The 22046-nt window shown below is 46.4% G+C and overlaps 1 protein-coding gene across 4 annotated transcripts in view; it reads left to right on the top strand.

Annotated features, from left to right (window-relative positions):
- Nucleotides 1-22046, top strand: part of LOC101172372 (nesprin-2) — a 162166-nt gene that overhangs the window by 66304 nt on the left and 73816 nt on the right. For 2 of the 4 annotated variants that reach the window (XM_023951858.1, XM_023951857.1), the window contains exons 60-77: nucleotides 15-247; nucleotides 483-2547; nucleotides 3875-4209; nucleotides 5710-5854; nucleotides 5973-6173; nucleotides 6296-6555; nucleotides 11713-11863; nucleotides 12036-12191; nucleotides 12553-12693; nucleotides 12856-13032; nucleotides 14104-14241; nucleotides 14318-14503; nucleotides 14588-14701; nucleotides 14899-15051; nucleotides 15127-15216; nucleotides 15317-15445; nucleotides 18544-18663; nucleotides 19524-19592. In XM_023951858.1, coding sequence (XP_023807626.1) covers nucleotides 15-247; nucleotides 483-2547; nucleotides 3875-4209; nucleotides 5710-5854; nucleotides 5973-6173; nucleotides 6296-6555; nucleotides 11713-11863; nucleotides 12036-12191; nucleotides 12553-12693; nucleotides 12856-13032; nucleotides 14104-14241; nucleotides 14318-14503; nucleotides 14588-14701; nucleotides 14899-15051; nucleotides 15127-15216; nucleotides 15317-15445; nucleotides 18544-18663; nucleotides 19524-19592 — 4863 coding nt within the window. The remainder of the gene's footprint in view (nucleotides 1-14; nucleotides 248-482; nucleotides 2548-3874; nucleotides 4210-5709; nucleotides 5855-5972; nucleotides 6174-6295; nucleotides 6556-11712; nucleotides 11864-12035; nucleotides 12192-12552; nucleotides 12694-12855; nucleotides 13033-14103; nucleotides 14242-14317; nucleotides 14504-14587; nucleotides 14702-14898; nucleotides 15052-15126; nucleotides 15217-15316; nucleotides 15446-18543; nucleotides 18664-19523; nucleotides 19593-22046) is intronic. The other 2 variants (XM_023951859.1, XM_023951860.1) reach the window with 2 other exon arrangements.

Raw genomic sequence — 22046 nt, 5'->3', positions numbered from 1 at the left:
CCTGCTGAGCTCAGGAGTGCACAGAGCTTATCCTGGGGCAGCTGGCAAAGTTCAGTCAGCCAAAGAGAGGAGAGGCAGAACCTGAGGAGCCCCTGAATGTCCTGTGGAGCTCCGCAGCTCAAGATGCTGCTGCTGTCATCCAGAACAAAGAGGTCCAGCTGCAGCTGGTGATGGATTACTGCAGACAGATCCAGGCCGCAAAGACCACAGTGGAGAGGCTGACTGCAGAGCTGGACGCTGCGAAAAGGTGAGTCAGTTAGTTGCTGCACAGCAAGTCAATAGATCCACGACTGTTTGTGTGTTAACTTCACTGTATTTTTCTACATCCACTTTGAGATATTGACAGAAAAAAATGTAAGCAATGACTTTCTCAAAAACATCCACTGAAACTTCAAATCTAAGCTCTATAGCAAACATTTTTTTTTTTTTGAATGTTAGTTCTCCTCTTCTGAACATTTTTGATGTTCCGTTCTTATCTGCAGTGTGGATATTTCTTCCAGGTCTCCACAAGCGAGCAGCCGAAAGGAGGTGGAGCATCTTTGCTTTCTACAGAGGAGCATGGAGGAAAACAGAGCAGTTCTCGGGGAGTTGCTAATGACCAGCACGAAGCTGTGTCTTCATCTCAACACGTCCGACCGAGAAGCTGTCCTGACGGAGCAGAAGAGCCTACAGGAAAAGTGGACATCTCTGGAGAGGACCATGGAGCACGCTCTTCAACACACCAATGTCTACTTTCAGCAGAGCAGCAGTCTCCTGTCGGATCTGTCAGGTCTACAAGACTACCTGGAGATGACCAAGAACACTCTTGAAAGCATGTCCTTCTCAGATGGTCAGTGGAATTGGAAGGATGCACAGCAGCTTATGGAAGCAAATGCCAAAGTCAGAGGAGCCCAGCAGCAATACCTCCACTTCCAGCAGCTGTCCACGGAGCTGCTGGTCAGCTCACGCTGGGAGTATGAATCAAAGAATATTCATGATAGGCTCCAGGAGATCAAAGACATGCTTCACTTCATAGAGGAGTCGGTTTCTTCTCGGACCAAGAACCACAGCAACCCCATCATGGAGAAAGTGCTCACTGTGATGAGTGATGGCCTTACCTGGGCCAAAAAAACTGAGTGTGACATTGAGTGCAAGAGGAAGAGGGTGCCTCTTCTTCCTGAAGAAGTTCATTGGCAGTTCAGGGATCTGAAGAAGCTGCAGTCTGATGTGATAACAAAGCAGGACCAGCTGGAGACTCTGGTGGAAGAAGTTGTGGATCTCCTTCCATCATTGGATCAAGCAGAAGAGGTGCCCATCATCCAAACTTCCCTGGACAGCCTTGAGGAAGTCTCTAGGTCCACCTCTGAAAAGCTGTCCCAGGCCATAAAAGATGTAGAGTTTGCACTCCAGACCAGAGAAAAGCTTTCTGAGCAAATTGCTGACCTGGACTCCTGGATTGTGGCTCATTTACAGTTAGAAGTGTCAAGAACCACAGACGCTGAGCTCCGGAGTTTTTCCAAACTGAATCTTAGGCTTCACCAGATCCAAGGGACCCTCACTGAGGCAGAGAGGCAGGCAGCCATCTGTGAGGCTCTTCTTATGACAAGTAGGGACATTTCATCCGAGCTCAGTCCGACAGAGGCTTGTCAGCTTTTCGACAAGATAAAGAACCTCCAAGAAAACATTGCAGGCATCATCAGTAGAGCAAGGTTGAATAAAGAAGAAATGGAGGAGCTCATTCAGACCACAGATTCAAGGAAGAAGCACTTCACTGTTGTTGAAAAAGGCCTGAGACAGATGTCTGTGGACCTCTGCAGATATGTGTTCCCCATCACAAAAGAGTCTCTGCAAGCTTTAGAATCCTTAAAGTGCATGATGCTGGAGCACAAGTCCCAAATTGACCTTCTCATCCCATGGATTTCCCAAGAAAAGACAAGCAAACTGAATTCTGTTATTTCTGACCTTCAGAGCAAAATCCTTAGCCTGGAAATGAAAGCCAGAGGGCATGAGAGTTACCTGAACACAAGGAAGTGTGTGGACGAACTCAGGGAGAAGATTCATGGCAAAGTTAAAGACAACAGCAGGGATCTGCAGGAAATGTGTGAGACACTCCTGATCCAACTTCCTCTGATGAATACGTTGTGTAGGGAAGCTGGCTGCAAACTTCAGAGGATTTCTCCTGATCTGAATCCCTCACAGCTCATTGTGGAGCAACAGAGGCTCAAGCAAAGTGAGGAGAGACTTAGAACCTGGGAGACGTCTCTTGAAAACAGCATAGGACTCATCACATGTGAGGTGCTGAAAGACATGGACTTTCAATTAGAGAAAGAAGCCACTCAGAACTTCCTCACTGTCACCTTTGAAGAGCTACAGGATGTCCCCTCACTGAAACCAAATCAAAAGCTGATTGACCGTGAATACCAGAGAGTCGTGCGTTTGAAAAAGGTTGTGGAGTCCAGAATGAGAGTCTTGGAAGTCCTTCAGCAACAAGCACGGCCCAAAGGCCCAAAGTCTCAAGAGCTGATGGGTTTGATGAATGCAGTCCTCAAAGAGTGTGACCAACGGATGGTAAGCCTGAACTTACTTTCAAGTATTAGTTTGTATAAACACTGACAAGGAAAAGCATGAAACGACTACAGATAACAATTAGAACTCCATTTATCCCACAGTGGGGAAATTTGTTCTCCGCATTTGACCCATCCCCTGGGGGAGTGGTGAGCTGCAGACGAGGCGCGCTCGGGCACTATTTGGTGGTTCAACCCCCCCAATCCAACCCCCTAATGCTGAGTGTCAAGCAGGGAGGCATTGGGTCCCATTTTTTACCTTCCAGTTACAGGGCGGACACTCTAACGACAAGGCCACTGAGCTTAAGGGGAGCACAGTCCCCTTAAAGGACATCATGAAAATTAAACATGCTGTTTTAGTGTGCGTGGTAGGTGTACGGTGATGTACTTGTAAGAATAATGTACGTCAAATGCACTTGTGATGTGCGGATGATGATACGCTATAAAACACTCTAGTTGTTAGTAATGTGCGACAACGTGCTTATTCATGGCATGCCAATGCCACACGGATGGGTTGTACCATGATAGATAAGTTCTCTTGGGACCCCTGTAGGATAACCGTACAAACTCCAGTTTGATTTTCTAATGTCCTCATTTGTAACAGTCGGGGTGCAAGCATAAGACACACACTTATCACTCAAACAGCACTAACGGGCGCCTTGCACTAGATATTTAGAAAGAAAATTTGTACAGCACGTCTGCATCTCACCTACTTTACCCTAACTTACCCTTACGTGTTGTATAAGTGTTCTCTATGACCGGTCACATGCAGCACGGCAGAAGATAAAGATGCATGACCATTTTTGCTCAATGGGCTCAGAGTCTATGACCTTGATATTTCAAGCGGAACACCTGCGTTTCCTGTACAGGTGTGACCTTTGTTCACCTGAATCTCATAAGGGCAACTGTGGTTAAGCTTTTAGTGCTCTCTTTTTTAAGCCTAAAACGTTCTCTTTGCTCTTTTTTTGTTTTCCTTTCATTGCTGCCTTATTTATTTTATTTCTCAGTGAAGCCCCCTAAATCAGTTCTGTAAATAAAACCCTTGGATGCTAGGACGTACTAAAAGTGTTTCCCAGGAAAACCCTGACTTAGGCTGCATTAAAAGGAGCAAAGAAGAAAGAAAAAAAGTGACAGTACAAAAGTTCAGTACAAATCTTTTCCTGAAAGCCAGACATGGAAATGACATGACGTTTTATGCTCACAAGAACATCAACATGCAGCAGCAGGTTTTTCAGAAAATCACAGAGCTGTTGTTACATGCGTTCCTCATGTTTTGGTCAAAGCTGAAATCATTCATGGTGAATCAGTGAAACCGTTTCCTTCTGTTTCAGGAGTGTATCTGGCAGGCCAAGCAGCATCTGAGCAGCTTTATTGATGCTGTTAGTGATGCAGATCAGTTCCTGCGGAACACGGAGGTCTCACTGCTGCCCCCGCAGGGCCCCACTGGACCGTGCCGTGAATTTCTGAAGGAGACCCAGCGTGTTTTGACATCCTTTGAGAGGCACTTCCAGACCTACATTGAGCAGCTCCAGAACTGTGCAGCTTCCAGCAAATATCTATGCCCTGAAAAGCTGAAGCTGCTGCACGAAACTGTTGTGAGCCATCTCCTGGTGAGGAGCTCCACACTCCAGGCACAGGGCCACGTGAAAGAGGAGAGTCTCAGCAGGTGAAGATTCACAGATTACAGGTTGTAACAAACATCCACTGGTATTCAGAAAATGTCCTCCAGATCCATGTCCCCTTAACGTTTTCTGAGGAAACCTAAAACAATTAAACCAACATGAGGTAATATTGGTGTGCTGCACAAATACAAGTGTTGTTCTTGGTCCAGGAGTTTTTAGATTTGACATCCTTCCATGATGTAACATTATCACAGAGCATCCATTTCAATTGCTGTGCTGATGACAAACAGCTTTACTTTTTGGATTAATCAGGAGATCCGATAAAACTTCCCTCAGGAATTCAAAACCTATGATCACTTTAAAAGGAATTCATTTCCTCTTCAATCCTGCTGTCAGAAACCTGGAAGTCAGGAAGTTTTGACTTGATCCACAGGAACTCATTCAGTTTCAGGTCCCCTAGCCGGGACTTGAACCGGGCCTCCTTGCTGTGAGGCAAGAGGGCTAACCACTCCTTCATGTGCAGCCATTTTTTCCATAGCAACGTTTTTTTTATTTTTTTTACTTTCTTTGTGTAGCTTTTTGAGATGAGGTCATGAAAACAAGAACTTGTGCTACGGTCACATATACAACCTTCAGACTGGCTGCCGCAGCACAGTCTTTATGAAAGTCATTGGCATGGTCACGAATGCTGACAAGCGGTAGTCAAGCGTGGAAACCAGGTGGCAGCTGGGCGACCACAGGGCTGTGGTTGCCAGATTGCCGCCGGCAGCAGCTCTGATTGGACGATGTGTAAATGGATGGCAGCCATCCATATCAAATGCCACTGACTGGAAGCTGGGGGGTTTATAAAAAGCAGGCTGTCTGCACCACTGGTCATTCTGCACTTAGGTTTTAAGGAACACATTTTAATCTTGTCAGTTTACAAATTAAAAATTTTTTAGGCAGCTTGCCTTCCAACAAACCCAGCAAGGGCAAAGCCCCAGCGCCCAAGAAACAAAGGTCCAAGCGGTCCAACCACAGCACGAGTCTTTATCAGATAAAAAGCATCAAAGCCATCTCCCCATTTGGACCCACGGTGACTGGATTACCATCCGGTCACCGCCGGATCCCCGGTCAATGTCAGCAGCCCTCGTGGAGTGTCCGCGCTGCTGCTGTAAGATCTCAAACAATCAGACGGTGGGCGTGGCAGTCCCAAATTGGCAAAATATCAGACGATTTTGGGTACCTAAAAAACCCTCCTATCAGTCAGTTATGGGGCTGCTGCCTTCCTGCCACCCGCCTTTCAATAAACTGCCACCACGCGACTTCCAAATGTGCCCAGGCGGCATCTGACTGGTGTCAAAAAATCACCAGGTCACCTTTTCCTAATGTGTGTAAAAATGCAGCTGTGCAGCCACCTTCTGATTTTGCAGAAAAACTTGCATTTAGGTCTCAGAGCTGTGACCTTTTCTTACATGTTACCGCAGTGCTAACTGATCTAAATTGACATACAGTATCTGTTGAGCTTTTCTGTTGTACAACCATGACATCTTTCTTTCACGTAGTTGTGCAAAGCAGCACGCAAACTACACCAAGACCCAAGAAGAAATCCTCCTGAGAGTCAAGACTGCAGAGGAACGTCTGCTAGAGCTGGTCTCTCAGAAGATGACTTGTCTGGCTGACAGCACGAACCACAAGGAACAACTCACAGTATGCACACAACTGCCACCCACTGTCTTCTTTTATTTGACTCAACAAACCAGTCTTTATAACGTGATCACAAAACAAAAACACAAAGCCTTGACTGCCTGGAGGCTCTCTTGTTCAGGCCTTGTCTGAAGACATGGAGGCCCTGCTGAGGCGTTTTGGGGAACTAAGGGAGTGGTGTCCACATCAGAGCTGCTGCAGAACCAGGGAGACCAACGCCGCTGCTGTACGGAGGCGTGTGCTGGAGTTGCGTCTTTGCTCGAATGAGCTGGCCGCTCGCAGCAGACAAAAAGTCTCTGAATGGATTAGCGTCTCTCACAGTGTAAGAGGATCTAAATACAAAGTAAAATAGACAATACTAGTTATGTTACCTGAGCTTTTCATTCAGGTAAGTCTAAAACAGTGTAAGATCCCTGACAAAAGTTTGTGAATTTCTTCATTCAGCTGGAGAAAGCCTCTGAAATTCTGCAGCAAGTGGAGGCAGAACTTCCAGAGGGAGACGGCTCCAAGCTCTCCAGTGAGGACCTGCAGGACCGGCTGCAGTCCCTGGAGCAGTACCAGGAGCGCGTGGACTGTGAACACCGAGCCCTCTCTGGACTGGAACTGCGAACAGCCAGGCTGTTGGGTGTCCCTGCCCACCTGGGACAAGCTCCTCCCATCCCAGTCTGTCAGCAGCTGCAAGGAATGCAGGGCCGATACAGCAGGTGAGGCTGTCTGAGCTGCAGTTTCTGTTTTCATTTACAGCACGGTAACCTCACATCTAAATGAATGCTTTGGTAACTAAACCATTTTACTGAATTTGGGGCAGATTGTGTACCACGAGTTATGGCTTGTGTTTGATGTGGCGACAGCCCCACAGTTCTGGAGTGTGATATGAAGTGCTGTATATATATATTTTAGTTTAAGTTAACAAAATAGTTTTTGACTCAAAAGTTTAAGAAAGTGAATGAAAAATGTCAAATATTTGTGTTATTAACGTTAAAATACATCACGCAGTAGCCGCTGGCACTGCTGCCTCAGATCAACCGTTTACCGTTCCTAAACCATGTGACCTGAAACCGGAAAAGGCAGGTCTGATAGGACTCCACTGATTGGATAAAGACTTGTAACTTTTGAAGAAGAGGGAAAGCAGAAGGATATTTGGGCTGAACTGTGGTGAAGAGGGGCTGAGCATCACTGAATGTTTGCAGTGGGTGTGGCCTGAAGCTATAAAAAAGGGTCTCCTGTTGAGAAGGGGAACAAACACGATCAACCAATCAGAAAAGTCCTATAAGACCTAATTTAGTAGTTTCTTAATTTGTTTCATTTTTGAACATTTCATTTTGATTTCTGGAAATGACTTTTGTTTTTATTTTGTTTTTTATTTTTTTGGAAATACGTTTTGTTTTTTTGTTTTTCTAAAATTTATGTTTGGTTTTATTATTAGTTGTTTCTTTTTTAATCTGTTATGATTTTTAATGTGTTTTTGTGTTAAGGGATTTGATGGGATCTGCCCTTCGGGGCCACCGTGTCAAACACTCAAAAATGTAACCAAAACTGTAAAAGTACACCTCTGTTTTGACCACACCCACACTTTACCATGCAGTGAGCTTATTCTGATAGAGTTCATTTGTTTGATCCGTCCCACGAGTTCAATGCCACAACGCAGCAATGAACAGAAGCACTGGACACCCGGACTTTTAATCTGAAAGAATGAGATGAACTTGCTCTGCTTCATCGGTTCCTGACTAATCACGAGGAACACAGTGGTTTTTGTTCAGCAGAGACATGAGGTATAAAGCCGTCTTGGTGGCCTTTGTGACAGAAATGAAATTTGGTTGGTTGGTCGCAACAATCAGCCTCTGCTGCTCACAGCAGCCAATTGTGGATTCTGAAGGCCTCAGAAACATTCTGACATTGGTAACACAAGCTAGCTGAAACAGGGTTTAAAAGTCCTTTTAATGATATATTTATGAAAATAAAAACAACTAAAAGAACATTTCTTTTTTTTTTTTTTTTTTTTTTTTTTTTTTTTTTTTTTTTTCTTTAACTTGTCCTGTCCAACAGCTAGGCAGACAGATGAGAGCTGAGGGCCTCTTGGGTTGGACATATTTTACTTTAACAAGAGGGGTTATTAATCTTCAGACAAACCAAAGGTATGTCTGAATAAACCCCTTTTGTAATTGAGGCTAAACTTTATTAATTTCAAACATGTCTGAAAATCTTTGGTGTTGGACCGGACGGAAAAGGAAAGAGGGGAAGAAGAGAGAGGGACGTTAGAGAGAGGGGGGGTAGGGGGTGATAATAGGAGGGGAAGGGGGATAAGACCATGAAGCAGCATAAAGCAACAAGTTTACTGGTTGTTAATCATTATGGTAAGGTTCAAATGTAAAAAAAAACAAACAAAAAAAAAAGGGGCGGAGCCTGTCCACACACACACTCAAATGTTATAAACACACCTGTTAGTTGCAAAAATGTCCACCTGTCGACATGTACACAAAACAGATAGTGTTCACACGCATACTTATGCCTTAAAACCAACTAGTGTGAAATATTTCAGTCATTCAGTCTGTTGAGCTGACACCTGTGCTCAGGTGAGTGTTTATGTTCTTCTAAAATGGATGGTGGAACGTGAAAAGAAGGAGGGAGAGTGCCCAGCCATCCCCACCCCAAGACCCCCACCGCACCAGCAGCGGCAGCCGGATTCCCCCCAACACCACACGGGAACCGGCAGGGAACAACCGCCGCCCGGGCGACCAAGCCCGCCACCCAGGCCAGGGCCAGCAGGGCCGCCGCAAGGCCCCCAGAGCCAGAGAGCAGGGAGGCACGGAGGGAAAGAGGGCGCCGCCCCAGCCCAACCAGGAGAGCAGCCCCCCCGCCGCGCCGGGAGAACCCAACGCAGGGCCCCACCGGAGAAGGACGCCCACAGCCCCAGACGAGCACCCCACCACCACCCAGGAGTTCCGGGCATCCCCCCGCCCCAACCCCAGGTACGGGCCAGGACCCCCCAAGGGAGACCCACTCCGCACTCCAGGCAGCCATCCGCCCGGCCAACGGTTGGTCCAGGGAGGAGCGAGGCAGGGGCCCGCCGCCCCCGCCCAGGAGGGGGGAACCCCGGGGAAAAAAGAGGGCCCACAAGGGGTGTTGTAAATATGGCCCGACCAGGCTCGGCCACAGTTGGAAATTTGGCGGGGCCCAGCACTCAGGAGCAAGGACCAGAACCCGCCCCCCAGGGACACGAACACCCCCGGCTCAGATGTAATGTGAACCCCCCCACCGCGCGGAGAGAGCACCGCCGGGCCCAGGAAGCCAGCACCCCGGGGACACAGCCGCCGTTGCAAAGGGGCCCGTACCCCCCACCAGGGAAGAGGCAGGGGACAGATGGTCCTAGGTCCCACCTTCCTTGCAAAATGTGTGTGCGTGTATGTGTGTTTGAGAGAGTGTGTGTGTGCATGTGTGTGTGTTTATGTTGGGATGTATATATTGAGGGGGGAGGGGTGTGTGTACTAAGGGGGGTGCGGTTAAAATTGGCGGGTAGGGCACTAAGGGGACGTCTCCTGATTACTCACAGTGACGTCCCCTCACCCTCCCCACCAAGGGGCCCTAAATGTCTAAGGTGCGGTTAAAATTGGCGGGTAGGGTGCTAGGAGGACATCCGCTGCTTGCTGGCAGTGATGTCCAAGCACCCCCCCTACCAAGGGCCCTACATGTCTAAGGTGCAAATAAAACCGAAAGAGGGGGGGCCCACTCCATACGGCAACCACAGGAGGGGGGTCACTGCCTAGTAAACCCCCCCCCCCCCAAGGCTCATCGCAGGCTAAGCCCCCCACCCCCTCACCCTATTATGAGGTTATATGAGGAAGGGGGTAAGTTGGGGACAGATGATAGACTGTCCCCCGGTGGTCAAACAGCCGTCCCCCGCCCCCCCCCCCCAGCAAGGGGGCCAGGCCCACCCAGCCCCGGGGCCCCACCCCCGGAGGCGCAGACACCCCAGGCCCAGCACCACCACCCCCACACAGAGAGAGGGGAGCCAGAAAGCGCCGGCCCCCCCCGGAGCAAGCCCAGGCCCCCACCCCCAAACGCCGGCCCTAGAAGAGCTCTGGTCAGGCCTCGACGGGACCGAGGCAGCCAACCGGCCGGGGAAACCGCAGATGGCCTCAGCGGAGACCCCGACCCGTCAACCCCCCCTGCCCCGTACCAATAGTGCCCCCCCCCTCCCCCAGAATGCCCCCCCACAGGACAGGGCCGACAAGACCCCCGCCCCACCCCACCCCCAGACCCCGCAGCCGAAGCGGATGACACCCAGAGCGACCGGGGGCCCCAAGAGGGTTGTCCCGTCCCGCCCCAGAGCCAGGGAAGGGCCGATCCCAGCCCCAGGTGTAGACGGGAAGCCCATCCAGCGCCGCTGGGCCCCCCCCCCGAGCAGCGCCCCCCGCCAACCCCCCCCAGCACAGGCAAAGGGACCACCCCCCCAAGCCAAGCCAGACCACCACCCCACCCCCCCCACCACGCACCCCCACACCCAAGGCCAGAGGACCACGCAGCGCCCCAGGCCGCCCCACCCAGGCGCCGGACCCGACCCCCCGACCAACGGAGCCCCCACCACCCCCGGCCAGGCACCGGAGGCCCCGACCCCCACCCCGGCCCACGGCAGAAGGGCAAGGAGCAGCGACGACCATGCCCCCCCCACCCCCTAAGTCACGGAGTTAGCTATGGGAGACCAGAGAGACCGAATTCTTTCAAAGTTACTTGAACTTTGGGCTGACATTTTTTCCAAGCTGATATGATCAAGCAGCAGATTTCTGTGTTGACTTATATTTATATTTTTTTTGCTTTTCCAATTTATTAAAATAGTTTTTTTAGCAATGCAAAGAGTTATGAAAATGATAGAGCCTAATCCTCCTTCTACATCGATGGCACTCATGTCACCAAGCACACAAAGTGACGGTGAAGCTGTGATTGAAACCTTAAGCCAGACTGATAGATCGGCACATACCTGCTGCCAGAGAGCCTGGACAGGCGTGCAGAACCATAGTGCATGCATGTAATTGTCGGGTAGATTACTGTCACAGTGCTGACAAATGTCTGAGTTACTGAGACCCATCTTGAACATCCTCTGTCCAGTGTAGTAAATTCTGTGAAGAGTTTTGAAATGGATTAGCTGCAGATTTGGATTTTTTGTCATTTTAAAGGTGTTTAGACAAAGTTCTGACCAAAAACTTTCATCTGTGCTAATGCTCAAATCCGCATCCCATTTTGTTGTCGGAAGTGAAATATTGTTATCTAAATTACATAAAAGTTTGTATATTTTGGAGAGAGTTTTATTCATTGAGAAATTGATCAGAGTGGTAACTACATCTGGTAGCTTTAAATCGTTGTCTCTGTATTTAAACTTTTTAGTAATAATTGATTTAAGTTGCTGATATTCCAAGAAGTTATATATTCCATGTTTGTCTTGAAGTTCCTGGGGAGTTATGAATCTTCTATCAATAATTATGTGCTCTAGTTGTTTTATGCCCCCTGCTTGCCAAGCTGGGAAGTGGATAATTTTTTTGTTTATGAGGATGTCTGGGTTGTTCCAGATGGGTGTCATTTTGCACGGTTGAATTGATGATTTTGATATTTTGAGAAATTCCCACCAGGCTGTTAAAGTGGCATTTATATTAATACTTTTGAAACAATCCTGTTTTTTAACTATTTGACTAATAAATGGAAGATCTGACAGGTTGATCTCTAAAAGAACATTTCTAACTAAACTGAGGCCAGCAGAAAAAGCCTCACTGACGATCCATGTCTCCATTTACAGCCAGGAATCTGTTCTTGCTTCCACTAATGATTACAATAAGATGTTCACGCGTGTTTCCTGTGCTTTTCTTTGTCAGTGTGAAGCAGAGGAGTAAGGAGGCGCTGCTGTCAGCCAAGCAGGAGCAGGCGGACAGGGAGAAGGTCCGTGAAGATCTGCAGGTTGTCAGTGCTTGGATGGAGGCCGCAGGTCGCCTCCTACTGGCCGAAGGGGAGGACAGCAGCACCCAGGTGAGACTCAGCTGAGCGTTACCTTCAGACAAGTTGTTGGCAGCTGTTTGTGAGTGTGCTCACCAGAAACAAATGAGTTCCAAAGTTTCATATTTAAACTGTTGATGGGAGATATTGGGTCCCCCCCCCCCACGTCTGTTTATTGATGCGTTCTGTCTCTTCTTGCGTTCAGTTGGTGTACGGGCAGCTGGACGCACACAAGGCTTCACTGCAACGTATCACAGAGAGCCTCCAGATGAAATACAAAGACAATGACACTTTGGTCCCGCTGGAGATTGAAAGTCAACTTCAGGAAGTCACAAATTCACTTGGTCAAATAGAATCAAAGGTATGCCATGTGGGGGGTTCAGAGGCCCCTTAAGGACACAGAAGTTCACTCTGAGAAAGTTTAAGGTGGAGATGAGCTTGTCATTTTAATCCTTATTTTCCGTCTACTGACATGCCTGTATGGTTTCTTGCTGGCTGTGTTCGGACACTTAATACAAAACATTATTGCAGCGATGTCCATCCTATAGTCTAAGTACGTTAGGAATGCAAAGAAAACGTTAGATTGGATCATTTCTTCCTGGAACCTACTGCTTCCTGCAGACTGGAGGAACATGAATGTTTGTCGGCATCACCGATTCAGGCTAAGTAGCCTGCATGCTTGTTGTAGCGTCATTGTCATGTGACTTGTGTGCGTCTGCCAGGTGGGCGAGGTTTTGAGGAGGAGCGGTCCAAACTACAGGCTTGGGGTGAAGCTGTCTGACATCCATGCTGGTCTGACGTCAGTTCAGAGAAGACTGGAGGAGAGAAGCCCCAGTGTGATGGAGGCAAAGGTCACACAGAAGGTGCGTGTTGTTAAGTGGTTATTATAAAGCTATAATCCTAAATCTATTATGTCCAATCCACAATTCCAAACCGGGAACACTAAAACTTTTAGGCTGTTTTTTGTACTCCATTGTGTCAGCTGGGATTGAAGGTTATGTCTTCCCCTTTTTGTCCGTTCGAAGTGCGTTTGGGATGAGCTGGACTTGTGGCACTCCCGTCTGGCAGCGCTGGAGGTGGCTGTGCATGATCTGGAGGAGCCACAGGAGGTGCTGGTCTTCACAGAGAGACTGGTTGAGGTCCAGCAGCTCTACTCCCTTCTGGCCAAACAGGCTGAGCAAAGGACCACCCTCCTCAGCAAGGTGACAGCAGCACACGCTGGACTCTGAGTCTAACACGTTTTTGTAGTTTCTCCTCATATTTTACTTCAGAGCTCCTACTTCACTGGAGGGTTCCATCCCATCCTTTTCCCCTTGTGACTTAAAAGAGGTTTATCCCTTCCTATCATTTGCTCTTTTGGAGTTTTTTTTTTTTGATGACTTGTCTGCAGCCTTTTAAACAATGGAGTTAAAATGAATGTACAAACATCTGTGGAGAGGCTGATGTCACCCTCTGTGGAAAGAACCAATGTCAGTGATGCTTCCGCCTGCCACGATGATGACAAAGATGGCGAGGGTGACGATAACATTTTCAATGGCATGGAGGACTATGAGAACAAATAAGACACAAACTTGACGACAACGACGATGAGGAAGAAACCAAAGTAGCAGATCATGGTGATGGTTCTGATCTGCTTCTTCTCTCACTGCTAAAGTGACGGACATATATTTTTATTTTATTTTATTTTTTGTCCGTCTTTATTGTGGCAGTTCTAACAAATCTTTTCTCCTATTCCAGCTGTTCTGGTGTTTTTGTGCTCATTTGCTTCCAGTTTTGTCATCGTCGCAATGACTAACTGCTTTTCCTGTCCTTAAAGAGATGCCCCAGTGTTTTTATGTGTGTCTCTGCTCTCTCCCCTTAAAACCCAACTGGTCACAGCCTGGTCCCCCTAACTGAGCCCTGGTTCTGCAGGAGGTGTCTTTATTTTATCATTTAGGGGGAGTTTTTGCTTTGTATGTCACCCATTGATTAGAGGGATTACATGGAACACCCTTCAATGTAATCTGGTCATGATACTGAAAGAGTATCTACAGTCTACTTTTATTAAAAGGATCTGGAGTGAATTGGATTTTACCAACTGGTAATATTTTAGCTCATTCTCGTGTTTTTTGCCTTTGATGAAGGACCTTAAGACCAACTCATTTGTTAACATGGACTATAAAATAGTTGGAATTCAACTGAGTTATGTTCAATTCATAATCACCATGATGATGATTCAGAGCGAAAAGCTCTGTCTCCTGCAGCACAAACCTCTGGTCTGTGTTTCTCTTCAGGTTCCTGCATGGCTTCAACAGCATAAGGAGATGATCTGCAGCTCTGAGAGCTGGATGGCTGAGGCGCGCACGTGGCTGGCTGCGCCGTGCACTTACACCACGGCCAAATGTTTGAGGAACCACGTCAACGCTCTGCAGGTCTGCCCCCTTGCGTCATTCTACGCTGTTTTTTGTTTCAAACCTTTTGGTGAAAACGTTTTCCTCTGCATTGCAGATCGTCCTGAACGACGCGGCCCAGATCCAAGCCACGCTGCAGAGCTTCACCTCTGTACTGACGGAGATGTCGCAGGTTTACGACACCATAGTCCTGCAGGAGCAGCTGGATGAGGCCAGCCTTCAGGTGTCGGCTGTGCAGGACAGCTTTAGCGCGCCGCTGCATCAGCTGGAGCACGCAGCCGCCGTGAGTCTTCCTTCCTGCACACCCTCATCCCTCTCCTGCTTCGAAGTCACATTCCACGGAGTTCTGCTTTTGACGTCTTTGCAGGAGGCGGAGGCCATTGAGAGGGAAGTGAGGCAGATGGAGAACGAAGTGGCTGACATCAAGATGTTGCTAACTTCTCCTGAGACGTTCCCCAGCCCCAGAGAGAGTCGACTGAAGGTAAAGCCGTGAAGATGCAGGTCTTCCATTCTACACAGACATGCTCAGCTGTGTTGGGCACAAGCGGCGTTTCACTGGAACGCACTAGATGTGATAGTCTTAGGCAAACCCAAAGCAAGCCAGGTTGGTGCGTATCATAAGATTCAGTGGCGATTGTCCATGAATGGTTGCTTTGCACGTGTCGTCGTTCTGAACAGATGATTGAGCAGAGGATTCAGTCCATGAGGAGAACAGTTGCTGAGATCCAGAAATGCAAACCGGGCCTTTGTCTCCCGCTGCAAGCTGAAAACACTCTGAGCGTCTTCACAGTCGTGGATCAGCTGCAGACTCTGCTGATGGAGCTGGAGAAGGTCAGTCACTCCTTCAGACAGACAGACAGACAGACTCCAGGCCTTTCTGAGCCTTCTGTCCCTCTGGGTTTGCAGAAAGTTCCTGCTCTGTTCATCCAGCAGCCTCAAACTCCGGTTCAGACCAAGACGTCATCCAAGCCGCAGGAGTCCACTGAAGACGTCGAGGTAAGACAGAAATCTTCAGTGTGAATGTCAGAGATTACCGTCTTATGGGAGCGGTGTTGAGCGGTGTGATCACATCATGATCCGCTCTGCACTTTTGCAGGAGGAGCAGGGCCAGATCAGGATTGCGCATTTTGAGGAGGACCCACTGAGGAGGTCTGGTGGCATCCTGCAGACCGTGGAGCAGTCTCCACTTCAACAGAGTCAGCCCCTGAAGCCAGACACCTCTGAGGTAGGAACATCAGATCTGCACGTCATTAAAGGCTATTCTGCACAATTACATGCTTATGCGCGCTCAGAAAAGGGCTTTACCTGCAGCTCTTTGATCTGAAGGAAAATTAAAACCTGTGGTTATGAAATCGAGACATGAGCCGGAGCTTTAGGACCAAACAGAATTTCAGACTTGTAGTGAAACATGTCCATGTCTCCGCTTTGTCTCCTTTACCGAAGCTGTAAAAGAAAAACAGCGCTAAACATATAGGAAGTGGTTATATCCTAACAATTCTAAAAATGTCTAAATTAGGAACATTATTGGTTAAAACAAAGAGCCACTGCTTCATTCACAGTCCCAACTATTTTCTTTTAGCTCATTAAACTGCAGATCTTTTTCTAAATGGGGACTGAATGGAAAACCTGCTTTTTTTCCTCCTTTTGAATATCTGAAAAGCATTGAAAATGTGATTATGCCCACTGGAGTTTGATCCGTACGTAAAATAAATCTGAATTTGTTAGCATGTTATTGTAAAACAGCTGTTTCAGTTGACACGCATGACGCTCGGACCAGCTATCATCCATCGTGACGTCACTTCTGAGGGATTCTTAGACTTACTCTGATGAAGAGGTGCATGGTTCAAACTAAAGCAGATGCCCCCCCTGCGTGTGAGAGACCAATTTCTATTGTCGCCCACAATATTCAAAATAACTTTAGCTCTCGGGAGGATTTTCTGGAACAGTTCTGTCTGACAGGAAAGGCTGATATTAGTGAGCCATCATGCGGTCACCTGCAGCTTCAGGTAGTAAGGGGCCGACCTTGCAGGCGTCTTCTCATGTACATATAAATGGATAAAACCTAAACAGCAGAGTCTCTCTCTGACTCTTACAGAGCTGTTTTGGAACAAACGTTTTTTGCTGATTTGCAGCAGAAATCAGCAAAACTGAGCATTTAAAGCCTTGGTTACATGTCCCGTACAGGTGTTGTTTTGTATGGGTGCAGTGGGTTGTCCAGGCCCGTGGAGGGTCATAGGGAGGAGCGATTGCATCTTCAGGGGAGTGCGGGTGTATCTTGAGGCTCGTACAGCCGCCTCAGGGGACGTCGTGAAAATGGAACGTACCATTATAGAAATGTGCAAAACTTCATTAAAATTCTAGAAATGTAAAAAGCAAATGCAGGGTTGAATGTTATATTGCTGAATAAAAACGAAAATTAAAGGGTAATGATTGACCCCAAACAATATTAATAAAGAAATTATCAAAGTTTAGCATAAATGAAGTGAAAACAGCACAATAACAAAAAATATATTTTGGTGAAAAATGCCAGCGCTGGGTATCGAACCAGCGAGCTTCTGCACCAAGGATTCCCCATGTATTTCAATGGAGGCAAAAATCCTGGAAAGTTCAAGATCTCTCCTGGTCAGGCTGGGTAGGATCTGGTTCTCCTTATGATCACATGGTTCACTTTGGCAGAGTGCACGTATCTCCACCCCCACGTGCACGTGCACACTGCCACACTGCTCCCTGTCTGCTCCATCCCTCCTCCTAACCCACAGTGTATTGATGGACAGATGTCTTCCGCTCATCTTAGTGTCAGAATTTCCTGCTTGGATGTAATATTTATCTTTTTGCACATCTAACATAAATGTTTCACAGCTTAAAATAATAACCTATTCAAATTAGCAACTCAGCACTTGTAACCCCTCACTTTCTCCCTCTTTATTTCATTTTCTTCCACCCCCCACGCCCCCCCCACACTTTCCCCCTCTCCCTCCCCTTTAATAAAAAGAAAATGTTTTTATACTTAAAACACAAAATGTAACAAATAAACAAAAAATAATTTTAAAAAAGGCATTCATACAAATTTACAGCCTGGCCATTCGAAGCTTCATAACCTCTTTTTGTAAAAGTGAAACCTGTCCAACACAAAAGGCCGTCAGCGCTCATCTGATTGCTCAGTTGTTGGGCAGAACAAGTTAAATAATAATAATAATAATAATAATAATAATAATAATAATAATAATAATAATAATAGAAAAAGAAAAGTTCAAGGATGTGAAGGACCAAAAGTCATTTGAATACTTGAATGTTAAAATAGGTGAACAATTGTAGAAGTTAAGCGCCAAAAAAATGTAAGAAGATAGTAAAATAAAGAGAGAGACAACAAAACAATGAGTTGAATGTTTTATAGCATTCAGCCAATGACACTGTTTCCATTAAATTATTATTATGTGAAAAAACACTAAACAATAATGAATAAGTCATTCCGTAACATGGCGACGGATGTGACCAATACTTTGATTGACAGCAGATCCATTCACATTTCTGCCGCGTCACTAGCGCTCATCATCATCTATCAAAGGAGACGTCGGCGTCTTCTTCAGACCGTGGAGCGGCAGCTCCTTACACGTGGGAGGGGCGGCGGATGAAGCCATTTTGGGAAATGGCGGTTGGTGGTTTTCCAGAGGAGCTGTGGATCCAACAATTCCACATGACATGCTCAACTTCTGATGAGCTGTGTGACGCTGTGGGACCTCTGGTATCTGGTTATCGGTCACGTGACTCATTTCATAAAAAGAAGTGTTTCCATTGCAGTTTTGCAAAATGTGTCCACTTCTAAACCCCTCAAAAACCACCTCCTCTAAGCACAGAAGCTTTTCTCGAGAAATGCAATTTTTTTAAGACATATTCCCGTTTCCATTAGGCGACTTTATTAGCCCAAATTCAATGTGCGCAATTTCATGGTCAATGGAACGCACCATTGTGTGGTAAATGTTGTGCAGCCCTTATGATATACGGTGATGCTGTATAAGCCTCACTAGTCATTAGTACAGGTCACTGACCGCACGTGAACGCCGCACCACAACCTTCATATTTCATTCAGACCACCTGCTTTCCACGTACTGATTTGCCAATTTTTCCAAATGTATCCACCCCTAAGGACAGTTGGGACTAAGGCTTAAGCACTGTTTAGTCGTTGTTTTCAGGTGTGTGTTAAAGCATCACGTGATAAGAAACCCACACATTTATGGCGAGAGGTTTCTCACACCTCTGTGGGGCGAATGTCCCGGGTTCCTAAAAACCAGTGTTGATGTGCACACGCGCCTGTCTCCCTGTCAGGCCGCGGCCCGGGCGGACCAGAGGGCAGCAGAGGGAGGCAGGGAGGAGCTGAGGGGGGAAGATGATGAAGAAAGCGTTTTGTGGAGGCTCTTCGGGTCTTTCCTGGGAGCCCCCTCAAAGGTAAAAAAAAAAAAAAAAAGGGGAAATCTTCCGTCTGATCTCCACAGAACTCAGAGCATCCCTTCAACGGAGCCGGTTTGGTTGATATTTCAGACAAACTGTGCATTTTGTGGTACAAGCACCAAATTAGGGATGGATGTACCTTAGGATCCCCAGTCTCAGAAAAGCAGAAAAACTACAAAATGGCGGCCATTTGTAAAGAAAGATACACTTAATTATTACAGAAAATATTCTGTCTTTTTGCCCCAGCCTCAACAATATGGGCTGTCTTTGAACTAGAGGGGTACCTACAGAATACTATTATATGTATGTTACATATTTGTATATATATTTTAAAATCTTGAATTTCCTTGTGGCTAACAAGCTTTTCTTCACAGAGTTGATTCTGAAGTAAATCCATGCCAAATGTGGGGCTTTTACCACGAAATGCACAATTATTTAAAAAACCGGCTCCACTCTAACTCCTGAATATAAAATAGAGATTGATTGTTTTTTTTCCCCAGAAATATATGAGACAACTAACTTCAGACAAACATTCGGTAACCAGGCTCAGCTGGTGTTACATTTTCTGGGTCACTCTGCCTGGCTTCAATCCTCCCGGTCTTTCTTTCACCCTATTAACTTCTTCTGACTTCACCTTCTTTTTCATTAAGACTTGATTCTGATCCTACACCCACATCTTTACTCTGTCCTGATGTTTGCTTTTATTTCCTCCATGACTGCATCTCTGCTGTCCTGCCTTTGGTTCCACTAGAGGGCAGTGTTGCACAGTGTTAAACATTTCAGAGCGGATTCTGATGCATTTGCTTTGTTGGTCTGTGTTTTGGTCCAAATCTGTTTTGTGTCTCTGTCGGTGTCAGGCTTCTGCAGCCGTCTGTGAAGAATCTGGAGCCGGAGGGAAGCGGGAACTCGCTGCAGCTGACACACAGGTGACACCACAACACCTGCACACGCATCGTGCATCAGGTTCCTGTGTTACAAGAACCAAAGAAAACAAAAATGCTCAGTGTTGCAACAAAATGTTAACACACTGTAATTAACATTTAATTAAGTGTTTTATACATTTTGGGATATTTGTTATTTGTGAGAATGTGAATAATTATGAATTGAAGGGACAGCATTTGTCAACTCAGTGTGTGGTTGGTGGTTTGACTCCTTGGTGTATTTGGGCAAATCCTAAAGTTCCTAAAGTTGCTCTCTTTGTGAGAATCTGAGATCATTTGTGTTTACAAGTGACGGTATAGGTGCACAATGTTATGACGCATTTACTGATATGTGTTAATCCAAACCAGTTACCAGTTTTTCTTACACATTCTTTAATTAGTTGCTACAGATTTTGGTAGTAAGTTCCCCCACAGCCTTTTTTTCTGTTATAAAATATAATTGTGAAGAAGATATCCTAAAGATGCAGGAGTATAAATTTGAATAAGACAAGAAAACTCTTAATTTGTCCCTCAGTGGAGGAATATCCAAGCCTTACAGTTTAGAGCAAATTAAGAGGGCAGCTTTTCAGAAGACAGGAATTGCTTGTAACTTTGTGTAACATGGTTTCTTAACAGTAAAGGTGTGTGTGTGTGGGTGGGGGGGGCTCTGGTAACCTCTGAAGATGTGGTGAGCTGACAGACTCCTCCCACTGACCTGACTGATCTTCTAACCCTGCTCATGTTTCTTTAGGGTGCTCAGGGCTCCACTGACTCCATAGAAGCAAGTTCACCTGAAGCGTTGTCAAACGCCGCGGCCACAGTCAGAATTCAGACCGCGTCTGAGAGCGCGGTAGACACAGCCTCGACCGAGAACGTCTCCAAGGCCGACTCTAGATCCCAGCAAAGATGTGCAGTCTCCTAGTTGTGGGAACATTTCCTAACACTTTTGAAGATGGCCTCCATGCCACCTGAAGTAAAGCTAGAATGATCTTTTTTCTCTTCTTTTGAAACCAGCCTTACAGGATTCTTCAGACTCAGATTATTGGGTAGCAGCTTTTTCTTCCAGAAGCTATCTTCAAATACTTTTAAAAACATTTTTTTTTTTTACTAAACTTGTATTTAAATCCCCACTGTGCCTTATTTTTGAGTATTTCTGGATCAAAAAACGGGTCTGGACAACAGTGGTTTTGGATGGAGTTGAAGCTCTGCCGCCGTCCTCTGAGAAACATGACTGGTTTAAGTGTGGACAAGCGTTTTCATCCGCACGTTTGTTTGGTTCTGTGCTGAAGGAGCAAAGATGAAGCACTGCTGAGCCAGCAGGATCACCACAATCTGAGCAGTGTGTGTCGAAAACGCAGCCATGAGCACAAAGATGAACACACTTTAGTGTGAGAGGCGGATGTTTGGACTGTGACTTTTGGAGCATGGAGCTTTATGTTGACGAGTCACCAATGACTCAGTGAAAGGCCACATTTGGTGAGCTGTGTTTTATACTGTATTATAGATTTATGAATGAGCCTCCTTCAGCAGTAAAGTGTAGAGACTGTGTGTGAAAGTGAATCTGCATGTGCACCTCCACTTCCATCAGTGGAACTAATAAAGAGCTGATCTGACTGGCGTGATTAATCGAGTGTTTGTCACCTTAATGGACCGTTGTTTTCTGAAACAGCCTGATTGTTGCACTGAGAACACACACACACACACACACACACACACACATCCACACACGCACACACACACACACACACACACACACATGTGGCAGCATCTCAACAGTAGCGGATCCTCTCATGGGTAAGAGTCTGAGCTGGGGCGCCGACAGAAATTTGTGGTCGCTGCACCCGGCTGTGCTTTAACCCTTGTTCTATCTTAGGTGACCCCACCCTTACTTTGACGTGTTCTCCCTACCATGACAAAGGTGGATAAAGGTGGAAAGATTTCATGTAATCCATGGACACCAGTGAAGATCACAAATCATTGAAGAAAAAAGGTTCAGCGCACTGTCTAGACCACATGTGTCAAACTCAAGGCCCGCGGGCCAAATGTGGCCCCCATGTCATTTTATGTGGCCCGCGAGAGCATAAAAGTTTTTAATTTCTTAAAATAAAAATTGGTGTGTATTTATTCATATCTAGGGGGAATCGGACTTGAAATACCAGATTATTCAACTATACATTAGGACTTAAACACTGTCCATATAACCTAACCTGACAGAATCAAATGTTAAAGAATTTATTCTAGAGTAACAAGCAAACATATGTTTTTCTATGCAACCATAATAGTCACTTTAAAAAGTTATAATAAATACACAATGAGTTATTTAACATTAAGGAGTAGTTACATCTATTTTCCTTACATTTAGTCACATGTATAAGTTATATCTGGCCCTTTGTGGACAGACCCTATGCTGATGTGCCCCTCAGTGAAAATGAGTTTGACCCACCTGGTCTAGTGGGTCTA

Source organism: Oryzias latipes, chromosome 22 (genome assembly GCF_002234675.1).
Source record: "Oryzias latipes chromosome 22, ASM223467v1".
Taxonomy (NCBI): Eukaryota; Metazoa; Chordata; class Actinopteri; order Beloniformes; family Adrianichthyidae; genus Oryzias; species Oryzias latipes.
This window is presented reverse-complemented; position numbering and strand designations above follow the sequence as displayed.